At 32.2% G+C, this 22,997-nt stretch overlaps 3 protein-coding genes across 4 annotated transcripts; 2 read left to right on the top strand and 1 right to left on the bottom strand.

Annotated features, from left to right (window-relative positions):
* The first annotated feature begins 282 nt into the window (after positions 1–282).
* Positions 283–2,913, top strand: LOC146933812 (protein GOLVEN 2-like). The gene is made up of 3 exons (XM_085705601.1): positions 283–413; positions 1,790–2,185; positions 2,409–2,913. Exons 2-3 carry the CDS (start codon positions 2,113–2,115, stop codon positions 2,582–2,584), a joined length of 249 nt encoding a protein of 82 aa, XP_085561727.1. The 5' UTR covers positions 283–413; positions 1,790–2,112; the 3' UTR covers positions 2,585–2,913.
* Positions 2,914–11,933: 9,020 nt separating this feature from the next.
* On the top strand, positions 11,934–12,594 carry LOC146933813 (uncharacterized). Its single transcript, XM_085705602.1, has 2 exons — positions 11,934–12,108; positions 12,257–12,594. Exons 1-2 carry the CDS (start codon positions 12,033–12,035, stop codon positions 12,409–12,411), a joined length of 231 nt encoding a protein of 76 aa, XP_085561728.1. The 5' UTR covers positions 11,934–12,032; the 3' UTR covers positions 12,412–12,594.
* Positions 12,595–16,352: 3,758 nt separating this feature from the next.
* On the bottom strand, positions 16,353–22,668 carry UBP27 (ubiquitin-specific protease 27). Of its 2 annotated transcripts, XM_085705603.1 has the most exons (10): positions 22,287–22,668; positions 22,088–22,208; positions 20,750–20,850; positions 20,424–20,654; positions 19,619–19,687; positions 19,376–19,504; positions 19,093–19,230; positions 18,921–18,983; positions 18,192–18,503; positions 16,353–16,816 (listed from the first exon to the last, which is right to left on the bottom strand). In XM_085705603.1, the coding sequence occupies exons 1-10, from the start codon at positions 22,548–22,550 to the stop codon at positions 16,547–16,549; spliced, it is 1,698 nt and encodes a 565-aa protein (XP_085561729.1). In that variant the 5' UTR covers positions 22,551–22,668; the 3' UTR covers positions 16,353–16,546. The 2 variants fall into 2 exon arrangements, with proteins under 2 accessions (XP_085561729.1, XP_085561730.1); XM_085705604.1 differs by lacking the exon at positions 19,619–19,687.
* Positions 22,669–22,997: the final 329 nt, after the last annotated feature.

The raw sequence follows: 22,997 nt of genomic DNA on the forward strand, positions 1-22,997 counted from the left end.
GTCTTAATCTTTATTTCCCATCAACTTTGTCATTAATCTTAGACATCACTCGAGAAATTAATTCAGTGTCCGGTTAATGTGAAATTAAGAGACAAAGAAACCCCACAATTAGATGATCACATGGCATTTCCATACAACAACATATCTAAAATCCTTATCAGAAAATGATCAAAGAAGCCCCGTCATTTCACTCATTAATAAATTGTTTCCTTTCTTGTACAACCAAATTAAACATAAGGACGATTAAGGGGTAATGTGTGATGAATCATTGAGTAACAAGATAAACTAATTAAATATAAGAGGTGTGTACATATGATGCATATCGACCACTCTTTATACATGTAGTTGGGGAAGAGCCATATGCATGGAGGAGAGTTATTCTATCAAGTCATGGCAAAACACTCAATTATCAGGTTTTATATGCGACTCAAAATAATTTTACAAATTCTTTAGTAGATATTTGTACTGTGATGGATTTGTCAACTAAAAAAATATGTATTGTGATGGAGAAATAAATTATAATACATCACGTCTCCATGAACAAAGAAGAGATATACAATTTTTCTTATATCAGATATATAGGCGATTTACCAAGTTTTGAAAGTTTCCTATAATTTTTTATTATAGCAAAATAGTTTAGTAATATTGGAGTGCACAGTGATATACGTAGCATATGATAGGAAAAAAAAAGTATTTTCAAAATTTCATTAATAAAATTTTGAATAAGACTTTTTATAGATTTTTTTTTGAGGTAGAATTTTTAATTATAGATTATTTCTCTTAACACCATATATTTTTTTAAATAATAGTTAATAATTAGTTGTTTGATTAATATTTACTCATTGATCCGAGTTTAAACTAGGATTTTCAACTTTTTTACCCCTTATCTCAAACTAATCGAAGTCCCGAACAAGAGATTTTTAAAACTTTGAATATAAAGTTTACAATATTAGATTAGAATTTTGATTCATTTCGGTAAGAAAAAATTAAGATTTTTATTTTGGATGTTATATATAGATAATTGGTTATTGATTGATCTTAATATACTTTTTTTTACACACACACACACCTCTTATAGATTATAAAAAATTGTTTTTTTCACTTAAAAATTTAGATATTTTTTTTAAAAAGAAAATAATTTGTATTATGTTTGTTTATATAATGAAAATCACATTTTTTTTAAATTATATAAAATGTCTGTCTAGACAAATTACTCCAAATAACCTCACATTATAAGGAGCTTTTGATTTTATTCTTCATACCCTCAGTATTTTTAAAATTGTAACAAACAGATAAAAATTCATAAAAGTGATTATTATTTTGTTTTAAAGTGTTGTTTTAAGAAGAAAAAGATTTCAACAAAGATTTTTAGAGTGAAATTTAGATTTTGACACAAGGATTCTTTCGAGAATTAGAGAGAAATATGAAACATTTTGTTTAATAAAAGTATAAGACATTTAACTAGCACAAGATTTGGATTTGTGCATGGTCTCGTAAATTGTCTATGTGCACGATTATCACGGTGGCTCGCCATCGATACATATACTATGATATCAAACATGCACCGAAAAATCAATGATAATGTTTGTCAGAATATATATGCAAGGAGTATTGAAATTCACCATGTGTTGTGACCTGTGAGATTGGAAAAGGGAATCACATATCACCCTTATAGGTCTCCTGTATGCAAGGAATGGAGCCCCCCCTCCTCAAAACGTGTTTATTTGTTTTCTCTTGCTCTTTTATTTTAACCTTTCAATTTTTGAGGGGGTGTATTTTATTAATGCAGATATTTGGTTAATGCACAGTGCCAACAATTTCGAGGGACACAAAAAGCCAACAACGTAACATTGAGGGAATGGAACCCTTTGTGTTCTTTAACTTGGATCCTGTAATCGAAGCAAAAAGTGTTGTCATTTTCAGCGAGGACAGAGCAGGAGACATTGATTTGAACCTAAAATCACAACAATTGTTTTTCTTTGTCTTTGAGAAATATACACCCTCTTGCAAATTACTTAACTCCCTCCCTATAAAAAGACACCAACTAGGCCATATCTTATGCAACTTCAAAACCATATATCAAATATCTATAGTTGAGAGTAATATTAAGATATGGCTATTGTACCAAGCAAACGCCTTCTTGTTGCATTTTTGTTGATTTGCTTCATCTTAACTACAGCTCAAGGTAAACTTAGTTTCACTTTAAATTGAATCTCCTACCACTGCTGCATCGTTCATTAATTTTAAGGATTGTTCTATAAAATCTGACAATCTCTAAGATTGTTGCACGATACAATAGTCGTAGAAGATTCATATTCGTTTCACATAAAGATGTTGTCATTTTAAAATTAATATTTGTATATTTGAGGCCTATAATTTATGTGATGTTTTCTTTTGGTATCTTGCAGCTAGAAACTTGAGAGATACTAAAGATGGAGCTGAAAAGGGTCAAAGTAGCTTGTTTAAGCTAAACCATGAAGGGACACAAACACAAGAAAAAACACAAACACAAGAAAAAAATGATGACTTGTTGGATACAATGGACTACACACCTGCCTCAAAGAATCCACCAATCCATAATTAAAGTCTCCTAGTTTTATTTTTTCTCTTTCCTTAGAGAACAATTTTTGGTAGGAAAAAAAAAGGCACCAATCCACAGTGCTTAATTACCCTGCAATTCTATCTATGAGCTTCAATGTAAAGATATATTTTGAACTTTGAAGATAGGGAAATCCACACTTAAATCACAGATTTTTGTGGAGGTGAAAGCACCAGTGTTGTTGATGCTTAATCATATATTTAGAACTGTCACTTGTAAATGTATAGTTTTGGAAGTTATGAGAGTGTGAGGGGAGCATATATAAATATAGGATTTGTCAAAGTTTTATTAATATATTGCTTAATCACCAAAAACAGATGCTTAGTATATTTACCTTACCTTATGCAGACATATGTTTTTGATATCTCTGATTCTCATATGTTAGTGCAACCATATATCTACATCCATAAATCATAATCAATGTTCCATTCAAAAAAATAAAATCCATAGTCAATTTTAAAAGCTTGCTTTGTGGAGAAAAAATTAAGATGGGACTTTTGAAGTTTTATCATTATATATTTTTAGACCACTTTCAGCATCTGGAATTATTTTAAAAAAAAAAGCATCTGGAATTATTTTAAGTCAATTTCACATACAAGAAGCTTATGTTGGAACAAAATGTGTTTAACAATGAACCTCAAAGAGTTTTGATGATAACAAGGTATTAAAAATTGTAAATTGGACTAGCTAATATTTGTTCAAAGTGCACAAGACCATAGTTAAAGTTACATCATTAATTGGTTCTGAATGAGCAAATAAAGAGCAAATGGAAATGAAGCTTAGACGATTCTGAAGGCAATACGCTCCTGAAAGTGGAAAGCGCTCCTGAAGTCAAGCTGCTCCTGAAGAGAGTAAAACGCGCTCCTGAAGAATAGTGCTCCTGAAGACAAGAGGTCCAGAAGCCACATTATCAGAAGCTGCATCATCAGAAGCAGAAGAAGCTGCATCATCAGAAGCTGCCTCATCAGAAGTCATTTCACCAGAAGCTGAAGATCAACTGGATTTTCAGAAGATTCAAAGATTGAAGAATCTACATTGCAAAAGCTGTCTATTGGATTCGAGAACACAGCAGAAAATTAGTGGAACATTGCAACGGTCATTTCAAAGGTGTTTGAAGGCATGTGCTTGCAATTTGGACGAAAGCGTTGACATTGTACTTTGTACGAATTGTACAACCACGTTCTCCACTACTCTGTTTTGTGTCCACGCTACAAGACAAGAAAACAGCTTCAGAATACGGCTTCGCCTGCAAAGATGTTCCTTTGGATAAGGAATGGATTTCAAATTTGTTCTTCATAGGACAACAACCAAATCAGGCAAAATATCATTGGTGAAAGATCAAGCTTCAACAACGACTCTTTGGTGTGCTGGCAATTTCACAACGTCTCTTTCACACCTCTATATAAAGGAGTAAAGACCTAGAGATTTGGTAATGCAAGAACGCTGAACGAAAGACTCACAACATTTTTACAAGTGTCAAACCTCTGCTGAAATTGTTCTGCATTCACTTAGAATTTCTGTGTCTCAAAGTCATATCTTAGAAATTCTTAAGTCCATTGAGTCTGTATCTGATTTATATTGTGAGCACCTCTGATTGTATATCAAGTGTTCAACCTTAAACAATTTTCTGTGTAATTTTGTTTAGTTAGGAAGTCTCTTGCAGTTGTGCTTGAGCAGGAAGTCTCTTGATTGTGTTCTTGAGCAAAGGAAGTCTCTAGCTTGTGTGCTTGAGCAAAGGAAGTCTCTTGCTTGTGTGCTTGAGCAATTGTAATCAGATATTACTCTTAGTGAAATCTCCTTGGAAGTGCAAGGGGGACTGGACTACTTCCGGATTGTGGAAGGAACCAGTATAATTGCTTTGTGTCGTTCTTCTTCACTCTCTCTGTTTTATTCCGCTGCATTTAGATTCTGACCATCACTTCAGAAGCTGTCTCACTTAGCTTCTGATCAGTGTGTTCAGTTTTAGGAGAATTGAAGAATTTTTCAAAACACAATTCAACCCCCCTTCTTGTGTTTTTCTCACCTTCAGCTTATGCCCTTAGGGCACATATTAAGAAACCTAAAAGAAGAAATATTTTATAAAATTTTGTGCATTCAACTCATTAAAAAGCTAAAGATTAAATGTAATGCACACATTCCAATGAGCTATTTCTATATTTGTTTCATTAACTTGTGCCTTGAGGGCACAAGTTAACATTTCCCTAAAATGTTTCATGGTAAATAAAAATTTGGGTAAAGAAGGTACCTAACGTTCATCTATAAGGTTAGTTTCACGATGCAATGATTTATTTTATGAGGTAACTGAGATGACTCACATCTAGACGTTTTTATACACATTAGTCATGATCGAATCTTTAATTACATATTTAAAAGGCATGAGTATTTATTACTGTATCATATCATGTTGTTAAATAAACTATACATATATACAATTTTTTTTTGTTACAAGATATATACAAATATAACTGAGTGATTTTCATTTCGTAAACAACAAATTACACCCAATAAATAATACACATTAAAACAAGAAATTGTCAAAAAGTTCAATATCTAGTATGAAAAGATTTAATAATACACATTAAGAATAACTTTTTTACTCCTTATGGCATTTCCAATATTTAATAAGTTGACAAGCTACCCTTGGTTTCATGCTCTACATGTGATATCTAGTATGAGAAGTCTTCAATCATCAATCGCTTAATCAAACCCTAACATCCACTTGACTTAATTTAGCGATAACTGATGTTAAAAGGAGTTAAAGAATCATTCATTGAAAAAGCTTGTTGGCCACAAATCATCTCTACACGAGTAAAATAATAAGAGATGCAATAAAAAACAAAAAAAAAACTGTGTTTTGTGTATAGATAAACTCATTCTTTATATGATAATATACTCCAAGTAGTTACTTTCATTATTGAAACCTTTATCAATTTATAAACTCACAACATATCCAATAATTATAGAATAATTGCGTTTGATAAAAAAATGGGGGCCAGGAATTAAAAAAGTAGTTAGGTACCAGTATTGTTGTTAGATTTTTGTGTAAATAAGGATATCATTTGAGTTTGCACTTTTCATTCTTTTCACGAAATGTATTCAATTATGGTTAAGCTTATAGATTAAAGAGTGCCGATAGTAACCAAAGTCCTCCAAACACATATTTTACTTACCTTCCTCAGTTCAATCTCCGATGATGGAACAATTTGTGGTAAAACGTTAACGTTACTCACATCTCGATTCTCGACAAAACATAACATTCTACGAGTTCTTTTAATTGGTTTCTAACCTATTACTAACCACCTTAAGATAGAAATTTACATAAAGAGATGTAATAAAATAATGGGGTAATAGTCATTTGATCCCTGAATGTGTAGCAAGTAGTCACAATAGTCTTTCAATGTATCAAAATTTCAAAATAGTCCTTGATTGTCCACTTTGTTAGTCAAGATAGTCCATAAAGCTTAAATAACCCCTTAATACTCACAATAATTCTTTTCATATAAGGACTAAAATGATAATAAGTAAGTACGTATAAGGACTAATATGACAATAAATAAGTCTATTGAAGCACTAATATGACAATATTAATGAAATATTTTAATATCAAGGACTATTTTGACTAACATAGTGCACAATCAGAAACAATTTTGCTATTTCGATATATTGAGGGACTATTGTGACTACTCGTCATTCATTCAAGGACCAAAGTGACTATTTCCCCTAAAATAATTGTGATACGATCAATTTATCATTTTGTAATGACTTTGTCTAATACGTGCAATATTGTACATTTTGCACATGTGAAAGGTACTAAAAGTGAAAACTTTTTTTTTTTATTGAAAAACAACAATTATTTATTAAAAAGATAGTAGTACATATTTAATATTGAATGTACACGTTTCAATACAAACTTACATTTTAAAACTTTTTAACATGTGTAAATTTGTAGAAAAACCATTTTTTAATTACATGAGATAAATTAGAGAGAGCTAAAAACAAGGGGTAGACTAACTATTTATAAATGACACTTCGGAAACATCAATCAAAAGAGCTGTACAGAGATTCATATGTGGTTCATGCATGGACTATAACTTGTGAATCTAATCCATTAACTCGCAACTTAATTAGCAACAATATATGTACATGTTTTTTCCAAGAGATTAGTGTAGGGTTGAAATCTGTCATAATTAACCACTTGTCGCCAATTACCACACATGAAGAGAATGCGAGAAAATCAATATTTTCTCCGCCTCAGGATAATTAAGTTATTTGCAGGGATGAATCTAACTTTTGATATTGGTGTGACTAAAATATCAAAGAAACATAAATATCAACAAAGCAAACTTGTGACATATTAAGCACATCAGCAAAAATGGCTTTAACCTATAGCAACACTCAACCATATGGTGGGTCCGCCTCTGATTATTTGATCATTTCACACATATTAAGAAAAATGTATAAGTGAAAGAGAAAAATAAATTATTTGAAGTACCCTTATCAATATTGATACATTCACCATTATAATAAATACAAAATTAAAGATATTTTTGAAAGATTAAGTCATTAATTTTAGGACAATTTTTTTTATAAAGGAATCAATTATTTTAGGATGGTGGAATAGTTTTTTTATCCTCATCTTCCAACTCAGTTTGTTAACCTAAAAAGGGCATGCATATCTTCACATAGGATATAAAACACACACATTATCGTAGAAGTTAACTTGAAAGTACCAAACACTGCATTGAGGTGATGTCTCTTTTATCTAATTAGTTATCAAATGGACTCCAAGTTTAATCAATACCGATCCTCTAAAACCCTAGTTGCGAAATTGTAAAGAGTTTTTCGGTCAAATTAAAACTAGGCACAATATGGACATGATTAAAAAAAACCATAGAATTTGACTTTTGCAAATGATTGATACACTTGCAAAATATGATAAAGTATTGCATATATAATTATTTAAATTCACTTGTTTAATTTTCATTTCCCTATATCGACCCTTTTAAAGTTTAAGTGAGTTTTTCATTTAATCTTTGATGACTTAATTTAAGGATAAAAACTAAAAGACAGTGCCCCAATTGAAGGGAGTAAAACCATTTTTATAGAATGCATCAAGCCAGAAATATAGGCAGGCCAACCCAATTGAGTTGAGGCTAATTATTTCATTTTCTCTATGAATGTCGTGTCTATCATATCATATAAAGCTAGGTACCTTTTAATTAATATAAGTATATAACCCCTCAAAATCAGGTTTGGTTTCATGCGCAATATGTAAGGGACAAAGTTGGCCTACATGGTAGATGATCAAACGACTCATCCCATGTGATTTATACAAACATTGTCTATTGTCTTAATCTTACAAGCAAGTAAAACATTTTCCATTGTCTTAATCTGAAAATGATCTTAGTCTTACCATTGTCGGGCATTCTCCCTTCATTCATTAATGTCATTGCCTCCATGATTAATTAATCAAATCTCATATATACGTATGCAATCTAACTCGACGGGAAGAAAACAATCAGAGCAAACAAAACATCATTGGAATGTAGTAAAAGATACGAAAGTAATACAAGATGTTTGATAACATGTTATTGTAAAGGGGCTACAATTTCTTTGTATTATTATTTTGAGCATCTTGCCAACTTATGAGTAAATTAAATATAAGTTATACTTATATCCAACACAATTCGATGACTGCCACTATATATATTACGACGTTAATGAAAGTTGATGTGACATCTCATTCACACTTTACTATAAACTAGTAGTTGAAACTCATCACAAAAACGTTCTTTTTCTTCAAATTCAAGGGTTTCTAAAGTTCTTTTTCTCCAAATCATAGTGTTAAAAATATAATTCTTCTTCATATTTGCTTCAAATTTATGCAACAAAACTAATATATCATTTATTTAAAATGTTTCATTACCATGTCAACTCCATGGAATTTTTTTTTTTGCTGACCCTGTTTCCCAAATTAATTCCACAACTGACCCCCTATGAGAATTAATGACATAAATGACCCACTTTCAGTTTTTTAAATTTTTTTTTTGTCCTGTAGTGGTCATTCCCGCCAGATGAAATGGCGGTAACGGCAGAGATTTTGACACGTGCATTCAGAAGTAACGGCAGAGATTTTGACACGTGCATGTTACCAGAGATTTTGACACGTGCATTCAGAAAATTGAGATGTTTGTCCTGTAGTGCATTCAGAAAATTGAGAAAAAATTTAAATTCTGCTCCCAGCAGGAGTCGAACCGCGCGCGTATAGGTACACAACAGACAGCTTTTCCACTAAGCCAGTGGACAATTGTTGATATGTGTTGCGTCTAATAGTATATGTATCAACTTTAAAAACAGTTTCATAAAACATATATAGAACATTTGTTTTTTTTTTATTTAATGTATGTCTTATAAAAAATATATAGAACATTTGATAATTTTAATTGGATTCTAGATGAAGCCGTATTATTCGGATAATTTTAATTGGAGATTTTTCACCAATAAATTATATATTTTTTTCGGTCTTGGATAATTTTTTTTCGACGATAATATATTTGGTGAATAATATATTGGTGAAAAAATTTTCCTACGAAATAATTTTTCAAAATAGAATCTAGATTTTACTCATACTCGTCGGACAAATTTTTCAAAATAAAATCTAGAATCCAATTAAAATTATAACATCTGACGAATATAAACCAGATCTAAATTTTATTTTCAAAAATTATTCAATAAATATGAACAAATTATAAATTTTATTTTCATATTCATGGAAGGACCAAAACTGTCGAATTTTAAAATAGAGGGACCAAAACTGCAAAATAGTACAAATAGAAGGACCAAATCTGCAATTAAGCCTAATTTTTTTTTTTTATAAAAGGCTTATATTAAAAAAATAAAAAAATTGGATGGTTTATGTTACACTCCTATTGAGAAAAAATAAAAACCTAATTGAGTGTGAAACTGATTGTATTAGTGATTATTAGTAATATACAGTATAAGCCTTATCTAATACGGCTTCATCTAGAATCTAATTAAAATTATCAAATGTTCTATATATTTTTTATAAGACATACATTAAAAAAAAATTATCTAATTAAAATTATCAAATGTTCTATATATTTTTTATAAGACATACATTAAAAAAAAAAAAAAAACAAATGTTCTATATATGTTTTATGAAACTGTTTTTAAAGTTGATACATATACTATTGTACGCAACATATATCAACAAATGTCCACTGGCTTAGTGGAAAAGCTGTTTGTTGTGTACCTATACGCGTGCGGTTCTACTCCTGCTGGGAGCAGAATTTAAATTTTTTCTCAATTTTCTGAACGCACTACAGGACAAACAATTCTGAACGCACTACAGGACAAACAAAAAAACGGCTGTGAACGGACACGTGTCAAAATCTCTGCCGTTACCGCCATTTCATCTGGCGGGAATGACCACTACAGGACAAAAAAAAAATTAAAAAATTGAAAGTGGGTCATTTATGTCATTAATTCTCATAGGGGGTCAGTTGTGGAATTAATTTGGGAAACTGGGTCAGCAAAAAAAAAAATTCCAACTCCATGCTAGAGTCACATTTATTTGTACATAAAGAACCAATATGAGGTGAAAATGTTAAGTTAAAGGACCAAAGTGACACTTTTTAAAAGCTACAAGACCAACTTGAAACTCAAAATTAAAGCAAAAGACCAAAAGAATAATCAAGCCAAATATGTACTACTATATACACAGAAATTTTCAAAGGAAATTTTTTATTTGAAGGACGAAAATAATTTATGTGGCAGGTGGCATGGTACAATACAAATTAATTTTCCCCCTTGTATGTGAAAGGATTGACAAGTGGGTCAATCAACATGTTTATGAATCAACAATGGAAGGGGGGGTATTTAAACAGTTACTAAAACATGTTGCAGTTCTGAGAGATGGCCCTGCACAAGTTTTTCGCGCTTAAGGCATTATTTTGTCTGCATATTCAAGGGCACAAATTTAATGAACCAGCTCAAGATTATAGACATTTCCTCAATCAAAGACCCTTCAACAATGTACTAGCAAACTTTATCGTTTTAAAGTCTTCATACATGCACATTTTTTATATTATTTCTTTGCTAAGTGACTGTGTTTAACGATATTGTAAATAATGAAAGTTTTGAATTTCAAAAGATTATATCTATGCAATAATGAAAATAAAGAGTGTATTGGAAAAACTAAGTTTTACATAGATTAAAGATAAGAGAGAGTATCAATATTTTGAATGAACTTTTTTTTTTTTTACCAAGTAGATGAATTCAAGTGATTAATAAGTTTCAGCTAAGATCGAATCAATTGAAGTACTAAGCTCAAATACCGACTAGAAGAATTTTTGGTCCGACCAAATTTTGGATTATTAGCACCCATTCCTCCTCCGAAATAAACTTACTTTTGTTGATTTCAAAGACGTGACCTAGTTCTATGATTGTTTTTCATCTGGGACACCAGTGAATCATGAAAAGATTAGTTTTTTATACTGTTCTTGTCAAATATGAAGGGAGCTCCAAAGACAGTCTAATTGATAATGGTTCTACCTGTGTTTGGAGGCCGGACGAGAGAACTTTGCAGAATGCAATCCTATAAAGTTTAACATATTATAATATGCATGGTAGATAGAGACTGTCTTACTTATTGTAAATTAAGTTTGAGGGATAATAAAGTTTTTTTTTGAGCAAGGGATAATAAAGTTAACTACTATATATGCATAAATTTATTGAACATTATTAAAGCAGAGTGATGCTAAATGGTGCGAAAATATTTCGCACAAACCACGCGAAGCATCTGTTTTTATTATTCACTTAAGCATGTACCCACAATTAAATGCAAGTTACTAACATATCCACACTTTATTATTTTTATTATTCTTCCAAAAAATTATTATTAATAGGTTTTTACATGTGTTTAGTCCTTGCAAATAACGGACATTTAAAAAATGGTCCTGTATTTGTTAAAGCATATATATATAGTGTATAAAATAAAATGAGATTTGAAAAGGAAGCATTTGAATTGAAGATAAAAAGGAAACTAAGATGGCCCAAATACACGTATAGTAGAGGTTGACATTCATGGATTATAGTTTCTCTTGTTTAAGCCCTTCCCCAATAGCACATACCCATATTTTCTAGGCAGACAAGTAGGAGACAATGATGTTGACACACGTAGACCATTACTCTCTCTTATTGTGCATAATACCACAATCATATGGTTGCATTAAACTTCGTGGCAATTGGCTACTAGTAATTTTCAACCTAGAAGGAGCTACAAATATTTTTCTATATAAGGGTTCAGAATGAACGTTTATGTGATACAACATTTACATCAAGATATTGTGTTACATAGAACACAAGTCTAATTCTTTAATCTTTTTTTAAAAAAAAAGTCGAATTATTTAAGATGGCTATTGCACAAAACAAACGTTTCCTAGTAGTGGTTCTATTCCTTCTCTGTTTCATATCTACCCAAGCTAGAGGTATTAAGTTGTACATAGATTATGTTCTTAATTATATTGGATTTAAAAGACTTTCATGATCATATTCCTTTTTTAATAAAATCATAATCAATTTTTTTGTCTATTTTTATATGTTATTTTTCTAACATGATTTATATATATGGTGCAGCACGAACTCTGAAGGAAAAAAGCAATGATGTAATGAGTAATACTCATAATAAGGTAGATCATATGTTTAAGGCAAAAGAAGAACATAATGTGGGAGATGAAGTATTTTCAATGGATTACACTCCAGCAAGAAGGAAGCCACCGATTCACAATTGAAATATTGTTTGCAATTTTATGCTACAATTTATTTTACGCTACGAAAATTTTGTTCATCTTTAAATATTGATCATGTAAAGTCATAAAATGTTGTATTTTCTTTTTCATGAATATAAAACGTTGTAATTATACATATTGATATGATACACGGCAATAAAATCATTTTTCCTACATGAAATAAAAGTATCATGCTATGGTTTGATTGATCGACATGAATAAAATGACATGAAATTGAGTCTTGATATATAGATTTAATTTGATATTTAATTTGATGATTCCTTTAATAAAGATAACATGAAATATTGTAAAAAATGTATAGAATACATATTTTTAAGGAAAGAATACATTTTATTTTATCGTCTAATACTTCATTTTTTTTACATCTACCTACTGCAGTGGAACCATGAACCCAATTCTTCCAGAATTCGTTGTATAATATATCGATAATCTACGATTTTTTTACGTAAAAGAATACATTTTATAAAGTCTTAACATCTTATACTATCAAGATGCTAAATATACATACATAACCCTAACATCTTATATATATTTTTTTCATAAAGCCTTGACATCTTATGAAGGTGAGAAAAATACAAGAAGGGGGGTTGAATTGTGTTTTGAAAAATTCTTCGTTTCTCCTAAAACTGAACACACTGATCAGAAGCTAAGTGAAACAGCTTCTGAAGTGATAATCAGAATTTGAACGCAGCGGAATAAAACAGAGAGAGAGAAGAAGAAAGACACAAAGCAATTATACTGGTTCCTTCCACAGTTCGGAAGTAGTCCAGTCCCCCTTGCACTTCCAAGGAGATTTCACTAAGAGTAATATCTGATTACAATTGCTCAAGCACGCCTGCAAGAGACTTCCTTTGCTCAAGCACACTTTGCAAGAGTTTTCCTTTGCTCAAGAACACAATCAAGAGACTTCCCTGCTCAAGCACAACTGCAAGAGACTTCTAACTAAACAAAATTACACAGAAAATTGCTTAAGGTTGAACACTTGATATACAATCAGAGGTGCTCACAATACAAATCAGATACAGACTCAATAACTTAAGAATTTCTAAGATATGACTTTGAGACACAGAAATTCTAAGTGAATGCAGAACAATTTCAGCAGAGGTTTGGCACTTGTAAAAATGTAGTGAGTCTTTCTTTCAGCGTTCTTGCATTACCAAAACTCTAAGTCTTCACTCCTTTATATAGAGGTGTGAAAGAGACGTTGTGAAATTGTCAGCACATCAAAGAGTCGTTGTTGAAGCTTGATCTTTCACCAATGATCTTTTGCCTGATTTGGTTGTTGTCCTATGAAGAACCAATTTGAAATCCATTCCCATTGTGAAGGAACATCTTTGCATGCATAGCTGTTGTTCTGGAGCTGTTTTCTTGTCCTGTAGCGTAGACACAAAACAGAGTAGTGGAGAAGGTGGTTGTACAGTTCGTACAAAGTACAATGTCTACGCTTTTTGAAGATAAGGTTCCAATGCCTTCAAATATTCACCAAAATGACCGTTGCAACCATCCACTAGTCTTCTGCAGTGTTTTTGAATCCAATAGACAGCTTTTGAAGTGTTGATCTTTGAATCTTCAGCTTGTGGTGATAATCAGCTTCTGATGACTATCCGCTTCTGAAGGCTATCCGCTTCTGTTGACCTTCAGCTTCTGATGACCTTCAGCTTCTGATGACCTTCAGATGCACTTCTTCACAGATGCTTTCAAGCTTCCTTTTTTTTAGTCCATAGCTCTCTTTTTGTTCTTCAGAACCTTTATATGATGTAAATATTTGACTATGGTCCTGTATACTTGAACAAATATTAGCTAGTCCAATTTACAATTTTTAATACATTGTTATCATCAAAACTCTTTAAGGTTCATTGTTAAACACATTTTGTTCCAACATCTTATACTATAAAGATACCAAAAGATAAAAATTTGGATTTGGATTTTCCTCAGGTGTGAAATTTCGTATTTGATAAGCATACCTATATATATATACACCAACTTTTTTATGAGAATACACCGACTTATTGAATAACTACCTAGTAATAAAGTAATTTTTTAAATCGTTTAAATTGTATGGAAATATCACAAAATTTGTCTTAAAGTTTCGTTTCCCAAGATTTTATTTGTCTTGTCTTAAAGTTTCGTTTCTTAAGCTATTTCTTTTTCCAAATTAAAAAGGTCAATTTTGTTTTTCGTAAACTAGAAATATATGGCTTCATGAATGATCTTTTCTACGACACTTGCTCCCATGTTTTTTGAAAAAAGGTGGAGATTGTACAAAAATAATAATGAATCATCTTTACATATCATAATACGACTTCTTGTTTACGTTCACGGGACTCCATGTCTACGTTGTGGCAATTAACATGATGAAATTTGGTTTATTTTTTGTGTTACTTTTCTACCATTTACTCTTTTAATGATGACTTATTTGTAAGACACTTAAGGTAGGTTCTCCCTTTCAATTAAAACTTACTCTCCATGATCATTATTATTAACAAAAATTCACTTTTCATATTCTTTGAAATTGAATAATTAATTGATTAAATATGAAAGTGAATTTTTGCTTATATAAGTAACCGTAGGGAGTAATTGATTATAAATTATATGCTTGGTTTGATATAGGGAAAAAAAATACTTGGTTTACACTCTAAATATATAGTATTGCTATTAAATTGTTTACAAGGCGTTCGTTTATGCAGTTTATATGGCTTCTTTGTGCCTGGGTTGTGCGGAATGAACGTAATAACCGTCTATTTAATAATGATGTAACTTCCATTCCCTAGTTGTTGGATAAAGTTAAATTTTTGTCCTTAGGGTGGATAAAGCTAAAAAAGTCACTTTTGAGTTTGACACTAATAGGTGGTGGTCGAGCCTTTTTTCTTGTCTGGGCATCGGCTAATTGTCTTTTGTGTTTCTGATTGACTTTGTATATATTTAGTAGTCTTTTTGGCACACCTTGTGTTATTGGGACTGCTTTGTTTGTGTGTGGTTATAAATTTCATTTTTGCTTGTTAAAAAAAGGGTTAATTAAGTAAATGGTCCCTATAAATATTCAGAATTTTATTTTTAGTCCCTACAAAATAAAATCGCACTTTTTAGTTCCTATAAAATTTTCCATCAGCATTTTTAGTCCCTATAAAATTTTTCCATCAGCATTTTAGTCCCTGTCAAAAATTTCCATCAACATTTTTGGTCTCTAAAATGCTTAAGAAAAATGTCACAGGGACTAAAAACAAAACTGTGAACATTTATAGGGACTAAAAACTTAATTAACCCAAAAAAAATTGTTTACAATATAATGATCTGAAATTATTTTGAATTCCTCTGGAAAAAAAATGATTTTGAATTTATATAGAGAAAAAAAGTAAACAAATTTGCATATATGAAAAGTAAATCTCACTTCCATATAAAAAGTGCATCTCATTTTACGAGACTCAATCATATTTTGTTTAAACTGACTATTATTTGCAAGGCTGATCTCTAAAACTAGATTGAGCCATAATGGGCAGACAACAAAGCTCTCTCATTCTCAAGAATGGATTCAAACTCCAAACGTTTGGTTAAGTAACACACTGAATCATTTTGCAAAGTGGTTAATATGTGCAATCTTTAGCGGTAAAAAATTTAGATTGTAAAGACAAGATCAACTGACTAGTTTGTTTAATAGCAACTTTTTTTTTTTAATCGCAACTAGTAAAGGGTTAAAATCTGACATAATAGATCGTTTTTTTATAGGCCTGACTTGCACGCAAAATCTATTTTACTTGCAATTCAAAATGTAGTTAGAACACGGTTTTCTTTTATCTTTTTTTTTTTTTATTTTAAAACGACTAGTGCAATTTCACAGATTTCATTTTTGAGTTTGCAAGTATTAGATGGGCTAGGGTATCATGATCACACATTCATTGTAATTTGTAATCACCCTCCTCAAAATCTCATGTTTAACTTTTTCTTTCTCTCTTCTTTTTAAGGTATTGAAATTTGAACGAGTTCCTTACATCCGTGTACCATGACCATCCCTAGTCAAGTTAAACGTTACACTATAGACTCCTCTAACTAATAGGAACATATAAATCAATGCATTTAATTAACCCAGAACTTCCCAAAACAATATAAGAAAATCAGTTTTTCAGTTATTTGGAATTCTCTCATAGAAAAGCAAGCTGGCCTCAGCAGACAGAACTTCTTCGACTGAAACAGCATCCACGTGAGAATCTGAAACACCAAACCAGCGCATTGAATTTTGATTGATGCAATCACCCGAGACATCTGAGGACTCTGATCTCACACATCTGTAGACAGTGTAATGTCCTCCTCCAGCTCTTCCAAAGTGTTCCACAACAGAAACAAGTTGATATAAACATGTATCTTGAGAATCTAAATTACAAGAAACATCCACCTGCATAAAGCACACAATATGTGAGAACTCAAAATGAACATCCACAAGCAAGTTAATGTCATATTGATCCTCCTTACATTTTTAAAGATCATTCAAGAAGAAAATACATTTTCATTTAAAACTTGAATATTTGTTCAGTCCTAAGATTTGATCAAGAGTTTGATTGTTGTCCATAATCCCTATGACCTTTTTCATGGTTTTTGCCTCTCATTATTTTAAAGTTAGATCTAAGTGATGAAATGGCAAACCGACGGCACACCATCCTTGCCATGTCACTAACTATCCTGCATTACCTATTCTGTTGTCACCCCATCCCCTTCCGTTCCCCGCGTCCATCCCTATCTCCATTGGCAAAGACATACTCTGGGAAAAAGGAAGAATCCAGAAAAAGCAGTGCCCATTACAAGGACCCTTAACAATTGGTAATAATCCCTCCGTTTTACATTGTTACATACGTATTACAAATTGCTTTCTAGTTTGTCATTTGGGTTTGGTTGAATCTGCTCAAGGCTAATCTTTTCTGAAACTGTGCCTGCTGAAAATACTGCAACAATCAATGTTCATATACATGGTTCTGATTTGGCAAATCATAATTGATATTTTACATGAACCATACATGGTTCTGATTTGGCAAATCGTAATGGATATTTTGCTGAAGCATTTGATCATATTTGCTGATTTTTCAAAAGTAGTGTGTCATGTATTGTGGATTAAGCATGGGCAGAGATGCCCAGCTAGAAGTTTTATTGGAAAATAGAAGGCCTACATTCAAGATGCTAGAGGAAAGGGGAAGGGGAAGGGGCTGCATGGGATAATTAGTGATACATGGCAATAATAACGCGGTGGTCCATCACATCCTCACTAAATGGATCTCTATAAGGGTGGAGGACTAAAGCACCTAACTTTAAAATAGAGACAAAAGCCATAAAGAATTGCATATGATAGGGCCAAAATAAAAGCATGCCCAAATATAAGAATTAAAAACATATATAAGCTTTCATTTAATAAATTCCAGGTTCTTCAAGCATCACAACAATTAATGGCCACAGCCACATTGGAGAAGGACACATCAGCCACATTTCAGATAGTACCGTTATCGTCCTAATTATATTAGCAGAATGCTTTGAGTTTGATTATAGCACATTTTAAAAGTAAACTGGCTTGTGATGAAAAATAATGTTTAGGATCGTAGACTGAGAAAGTTAACTAAAGGACACTCCAGTTTATGCTTTATTTACAATGAATGGGAGACTGACAGACAGATACATAAAGCTTCTTTTAAATGTTATTATACACAGACATAAAATGCATGGGTAAACAGGATTTCGTGGTTCAATGTAATATAAATTAATCAATACAGAAAATTTGGACCAACCGTATCAATGGATTGCGACTCTGTCTTTGAGTGAATGCTTTCTGAAGAACCAGAACAAGGAAATTTATTAAGAATTGCCTGTCTACTTGTGGAGGAGCTAACTATTTCAATACGAGCATCTGCATCGATCTGATCTGTAGCTCCTCCATAAAGGACACCAGATTTAATCATCCTTATTATCTCAGAATGCATATTGCCATGGTTTGGCAAAGAGTTACATCTACTTTGTACATCTTCTTCCTGTATCTTCACTTCTAGTCTAGTTGTCATGAATGAGGACACATCCAAAATCAATGGAAAAGATATATGGCCCTAAAACACCATGAAGACAAAATATATTCACTGAAATTCGATGAAAATTAATATACTGCTTTTTATTAAAGGGTCTTGTTAACGAGTGCCCCTGGGGCACTCTTTAAGCATTCCAAAACTAGTAACTATTTTTAAAAAATGTCAAATGTTTCGATTTTCAATGCATTGATTACACACTTTTTCATAAATACAGACTACTTATGGTCCTTAAAGAGTGCCTCAGGGGCACTCGCTAACATTTCCCTTTATTAAAAAAGTTAGGCAGCTCTAAATTAATAGTCAAGTTTATGTCCAATCCATTTAAAAGTGCAATCAAATAAGCCTAAGCCTTATGCCAAGGGAACTTTTTACTTTTTTTTTGTGGTCAGGAGGAACGAAGCCGTAAAAAAATGGAGGATTTAATACATTAGAAATTACCTGTAATTTGAATGACTCTCCAAAATCATTCATGTGAACTCTTTTCAGCTGGATGCATAAAATCTGTCCCCATGCAATTAAATATTTCAGTAGTTCGTTCAGAGATTGAACAACAAAAGAACATATATTCATGAGAAAATTATAGATGCCAGATAACACAAATTAGGCATACCCTTGGACACCGAGCAATACTTAGCTGCTTCAAAGCATGTGAAAACCTATTTGACCACGGTAGATTTTCAAGGTTATAAGTTTTTCGGCAATCACAGAACTCTTGATCAGAACATCTCCTAAGGTTTCCAAGCTCTACCTGAGTAACAATGGCAAAAACATCACAATTTGACAACGTAAAGAACAGTCAGTTGGTAGAGTCGGCAACCAACATCTATGTATCCCTCACCTATCTTTATCAATATCAAAATAAATAAATAAATAACATAATCACACAGGGATACCTTGTCTCCTTCCATCAAGGAAAGATACTTGATTGCAGCATTATGCCAACAGTGGCTGCAGTTGTAGTTTTCAATGTGTTCAGCTACAATGAACTGCTTCAGGCATTCCTCCAGGGTACAGCCAACTCTCTGCAACCAGTCAAATTTATTAATCAAAGTTCCAGTAGGCATGCAGCAGTTCAACCATCAAAGGAATAACCTTGAAACTACACAGTATAAGTGACATTAATCTTTAAAACTTACTATAGTGTATCTATTACTAAGCACAGGTGAAAGAGGCAAACAATCAAAATTTTCAAATTTATTTGAGATCTGCAAAATGAACAAATATAGAGTTAAAAGATATTTTTTTTTAAAAAGACTGGTAAAAGGAAACATCATCAGAATCACATTAAAAATAATGAAAGAAGATATCATCATCAAAAACCAGAATAAATAATTATGTTAAACAAAACTGTTATCAAGAAATTGTGTAATTAGCAGCCAGCCTATCACGATAAAAGAAAAGTTTTTAACATGGATGTCTTATGCCTCCTACAGCCACAGACTAGACAAACCACAAAGCACACTATGGGGTCATTAGTAACATGGTTTGCATGTTTGGAATATTTATGTGCGATAAAATTTACATTTAGTCATTTTATTAACCTGCAGGCAACAATAAGTCTTGTCATCATGTCATCCCATACTATAGCCAAATTCCTAAATTTATAAATAATTGCTGACCATTTTCAAAGTACTAACCTTAATTCTTTCAAGATGTTTTAGCAAGTGGCTGTAATGTTACCCTACAACTTTTTACTTCCAAATGCAACAACAGAAACCAAAACAGGAAGACAATAAAAACATCAATCTGAAAAATAGTCCTCCTGATAGCCAGTTATAGAATGATTTAAAACTTAATACATGTCAGCGAGTGATGCAGAAATGAGTGTCATGGTTTTTTTATGAAGGCAGTCTAAAATTACAAACAAGTACGAGGGAGTGCACACGCAATCAACTAAAACTGAAAAGTTCTTTAGATTGCAGTGAGGAAAGTCTTCTGTACCTGGGACAAGCAACTTTGACAAGTTAAGCTGCTGTTCAGAATCCCATCAAAGGGTCCAAGAAAGAGGCGCCGCCATCTCTCTGGCTCACTCTGCCACTCCGTCTGTATTGGAGTAAGAATTCTATTATTAGAAGCAAAAGTGTCTGCTAAAGAACTTATCTTTGGAGCATAACAACCTCCAACTTCTTCTTTCAATGTGCCCAATAGGTGAACAAACGCTTCAGCAGCATCCTAGAAAAACAAACAGTCAAACAAACTAAGCACGAAGCAGAAAGAGAACTCAAACAACATATGGTTGCTAAATAACAAAAGAAAAGCAACTCCACCTGCTGGCTCGTAAGATCAAAATTTGGAATATAGCTGGACATAGCATGCATCAACTGTCGCGGGCTCAATATAACCTTTTGAGCACTAACTGAGCTCAGCTCTGCCAACAATAACATTCATTCATTCATGTCAAGTGAACACGGTGATTCGCCAGTGTTTGATACAAATATCACAGTAAATTATGAGGAAAATAAAAAACCTGATTTCATTGATCTCAAGCCAATGAATGTAAAATAACACAAATCAACTTACATATATGCTCATTAAAAGATTTGGATTGAGTGCAGTTTGACTGCACACAGTTAGCCGCTTCAGGACCGTCTGATCCATCGGACAGTCTAGATGTGGCTGATTACAGTACAGTCACAGGATTGTGACCAGGGACAGACCTAGGTTAAGTGTTGTGTGGGCTAGGTCACTATGTTTTGGGGAGAAAAAAATCAATACTATATACTCTATAAGAAAAGACCACAGATAAACATAATTTGTTTAATTGATTAAGTTCTTCACACTTTAAAAAATAACTCATACTGTAAAAGTGTAAATCCCTTCATTCTCGTTATTGTTTAGTTATTTATATAAAGTGATATTTTGATTGATATTGAAAATGAGAAAGTCGTTAAATATTAGTAGAATATATTAAAACACCGCAGAGAACAATTGTGATGTGTATTTATACTTTTAAAAATAAACTGTTTTTTTGAAGTAAAAAATATATACTATTATTATTATTGAGAGCAACTGTTACATATACTTAATGCTACAAATTTATTGATATATTGCCCAGACTAAAAAGTTCAGGGTCGGTCCATCCCTGGTCGTGACTGCACACAACCTAGGTCCCTCGTTAACAGCAGAAAACTGAAAAGCTAAATAACAACTTCTAACTAGTTTCTAACCACTAACAAACATGGGGACTGTTTGGATAAACAACTTATTTGCACTTATAACACAAACGCTTATCATGGTAAGTGCTAATGCATAAGCTTGCATATATTTTTATAGAAAATATAAAATGAAGTTAAATTGCTTTTGCATATGCTATAAGCTGTTTTTACAAGCTATAGTGGAGAATTTGTGGAAATAAGCCGAAAACAGATTGTGAGCAGATAAGCTGTTTATAAGTTCTCCCAAGCAGTCTCACAAAACTTATGTCAATAGATAAGCTCAAATAAGTCAATCCAAACAGGCCCATAATTAACTTTTTGATTAACTTAATAACAAAAAGCAAATCAGAAAATTTATCTAACTCCATAAACTGGACAAGTATCACAATTTTTCCAATGCAGAAATCGCAAATGAAAGTTCATTCAATCACAGAAACAATGTGGTAGTACCTTGTAATAAAGAAGCCAGGGAAAAAACAAGAGGCATGTTTTCAACAAGTTGTTCATCAGTCCCATATTCCGCAATAACGTTATCAAGAAAACTCTGAAAGCAAACACAACTAGCCAGAGCCTGCAAAAAAACACATCAACAGAAACATTAATCACGATTTAAGAAACAGGAGAAACAAAGAAAAGAACCAAAACAAACCTGCAAAACAACGTTGAGGAAGCAATTGTTGCCGAGGTTTCGCAAGCCGGGAACAAAAATGGGTTTCTCGGAGTGGTTATCTTGATTATAATCCGATAATAAAGAAGCTAAAGAAAAACGGGAGCGAATTGGTTTGGAAGAATTGGTATATTTTAGAGCTGATATGTAAGCAGCAATGGCCGCAATGGCAGTAACTGCTGCTACACGAATAGAGGTAGAAGAAGATAGTGTCCAATTCGTGTCAAAGGATAGCGTCTTCTTCATAACGAGAGTTTGAATTTGAGTTTGAGTTTGATCAATCAACTCGCTCACCACTGTGTTGTGTTCGTTTCAGTTCCCAACTTCGCTTTGCTTGGTGGGGGGAACCCCTGATGTTGAATCCAGGTTTTTTATTACTACCTCCCTCCTCCCATTAAAAACTAGGGAATAAAATCCTCCTTATTTATTAATTTTGTTACGTCTTGCAGCAATTTAATCTAATTTTTTCCCGCTCATTTCTTTATTTGGTTTGCAATTATTTAACCTAACAAATTCCATCTGAAAAAATGCATCGCACCAATTTCATTCTATCCTCTTGCCTTTTTTTTCTACGCTTATTCTTATTTATTAATTTTGTTACGTCTGCAGCAATTTAACCTAATTTTTCCTTATTTATTAATTTTGTTAGGTCTGCAGCAATTTAACCTAATTTTTTCCCGCTCATTTGCTTTA

The sequence above is a fragment of the Medicago sativa genome, chromosome 4 (genome assembly GCF_051527215.1).
Source record: "Medicago sativa cultivar Bolivia chromosome 4, Bolivia_mono, whole genome shotgun sequence".
NCBI lineage: Eukaryota > Viridiplantae > Streptophyta > Magnoliopsida > Fabales > Fabaceae > Medicago > Medicago sativa.

Coding starts and splice junctions, on each gene's coding strand:
- LOC146933812 (XM_085705601.1), top strand. CDS start 2,113: ATGGCTATTGTACCAAGCAAACGCCTTCTTGTTGCATTTTTGTTGATT. Junction 2,186..2,408: donor CATCTTAACTACAGCTCAAG/GTAAACTTAGTT, acceptor GGTATCTTGCAG/CTAGAAACTTGAGAGATACT.
- LOC146933813 (XM_085705602.1), top strand. CDS start 12,033: ATGGCTATTGCACAAAACAAACGTTTCCTAGTAGTGGTTCTATTCCTT. Junction 12,109..12,256: donor CATATCTACCCAAGCTAGAG/GTATTAAGTTGT, acceptor TATATGGTGCAG/CACGAACTCTGAAGGAAAAA.
- UBP27 (XM_085705603.1), bottom strand. CDS start 22,550: ATGAAGAAGACGCTATCCTTTGACACGAATTGGACACTATCTTCTTCT. Junction 20,851..22,087: donor CCTGGCTTCTTTATTACAAG/GTACTACCACAT, acceptor TATTGTTGGCAG/AGCTGAGCTCAGTTAGTGCT. Junction 19,505..19,618: donor TTAGTAATAGATACACTATA/GTAAGTTTTAAA, acceptor GACTGGTTGCAG/AGAGTTGGCTGTACCCTGGA.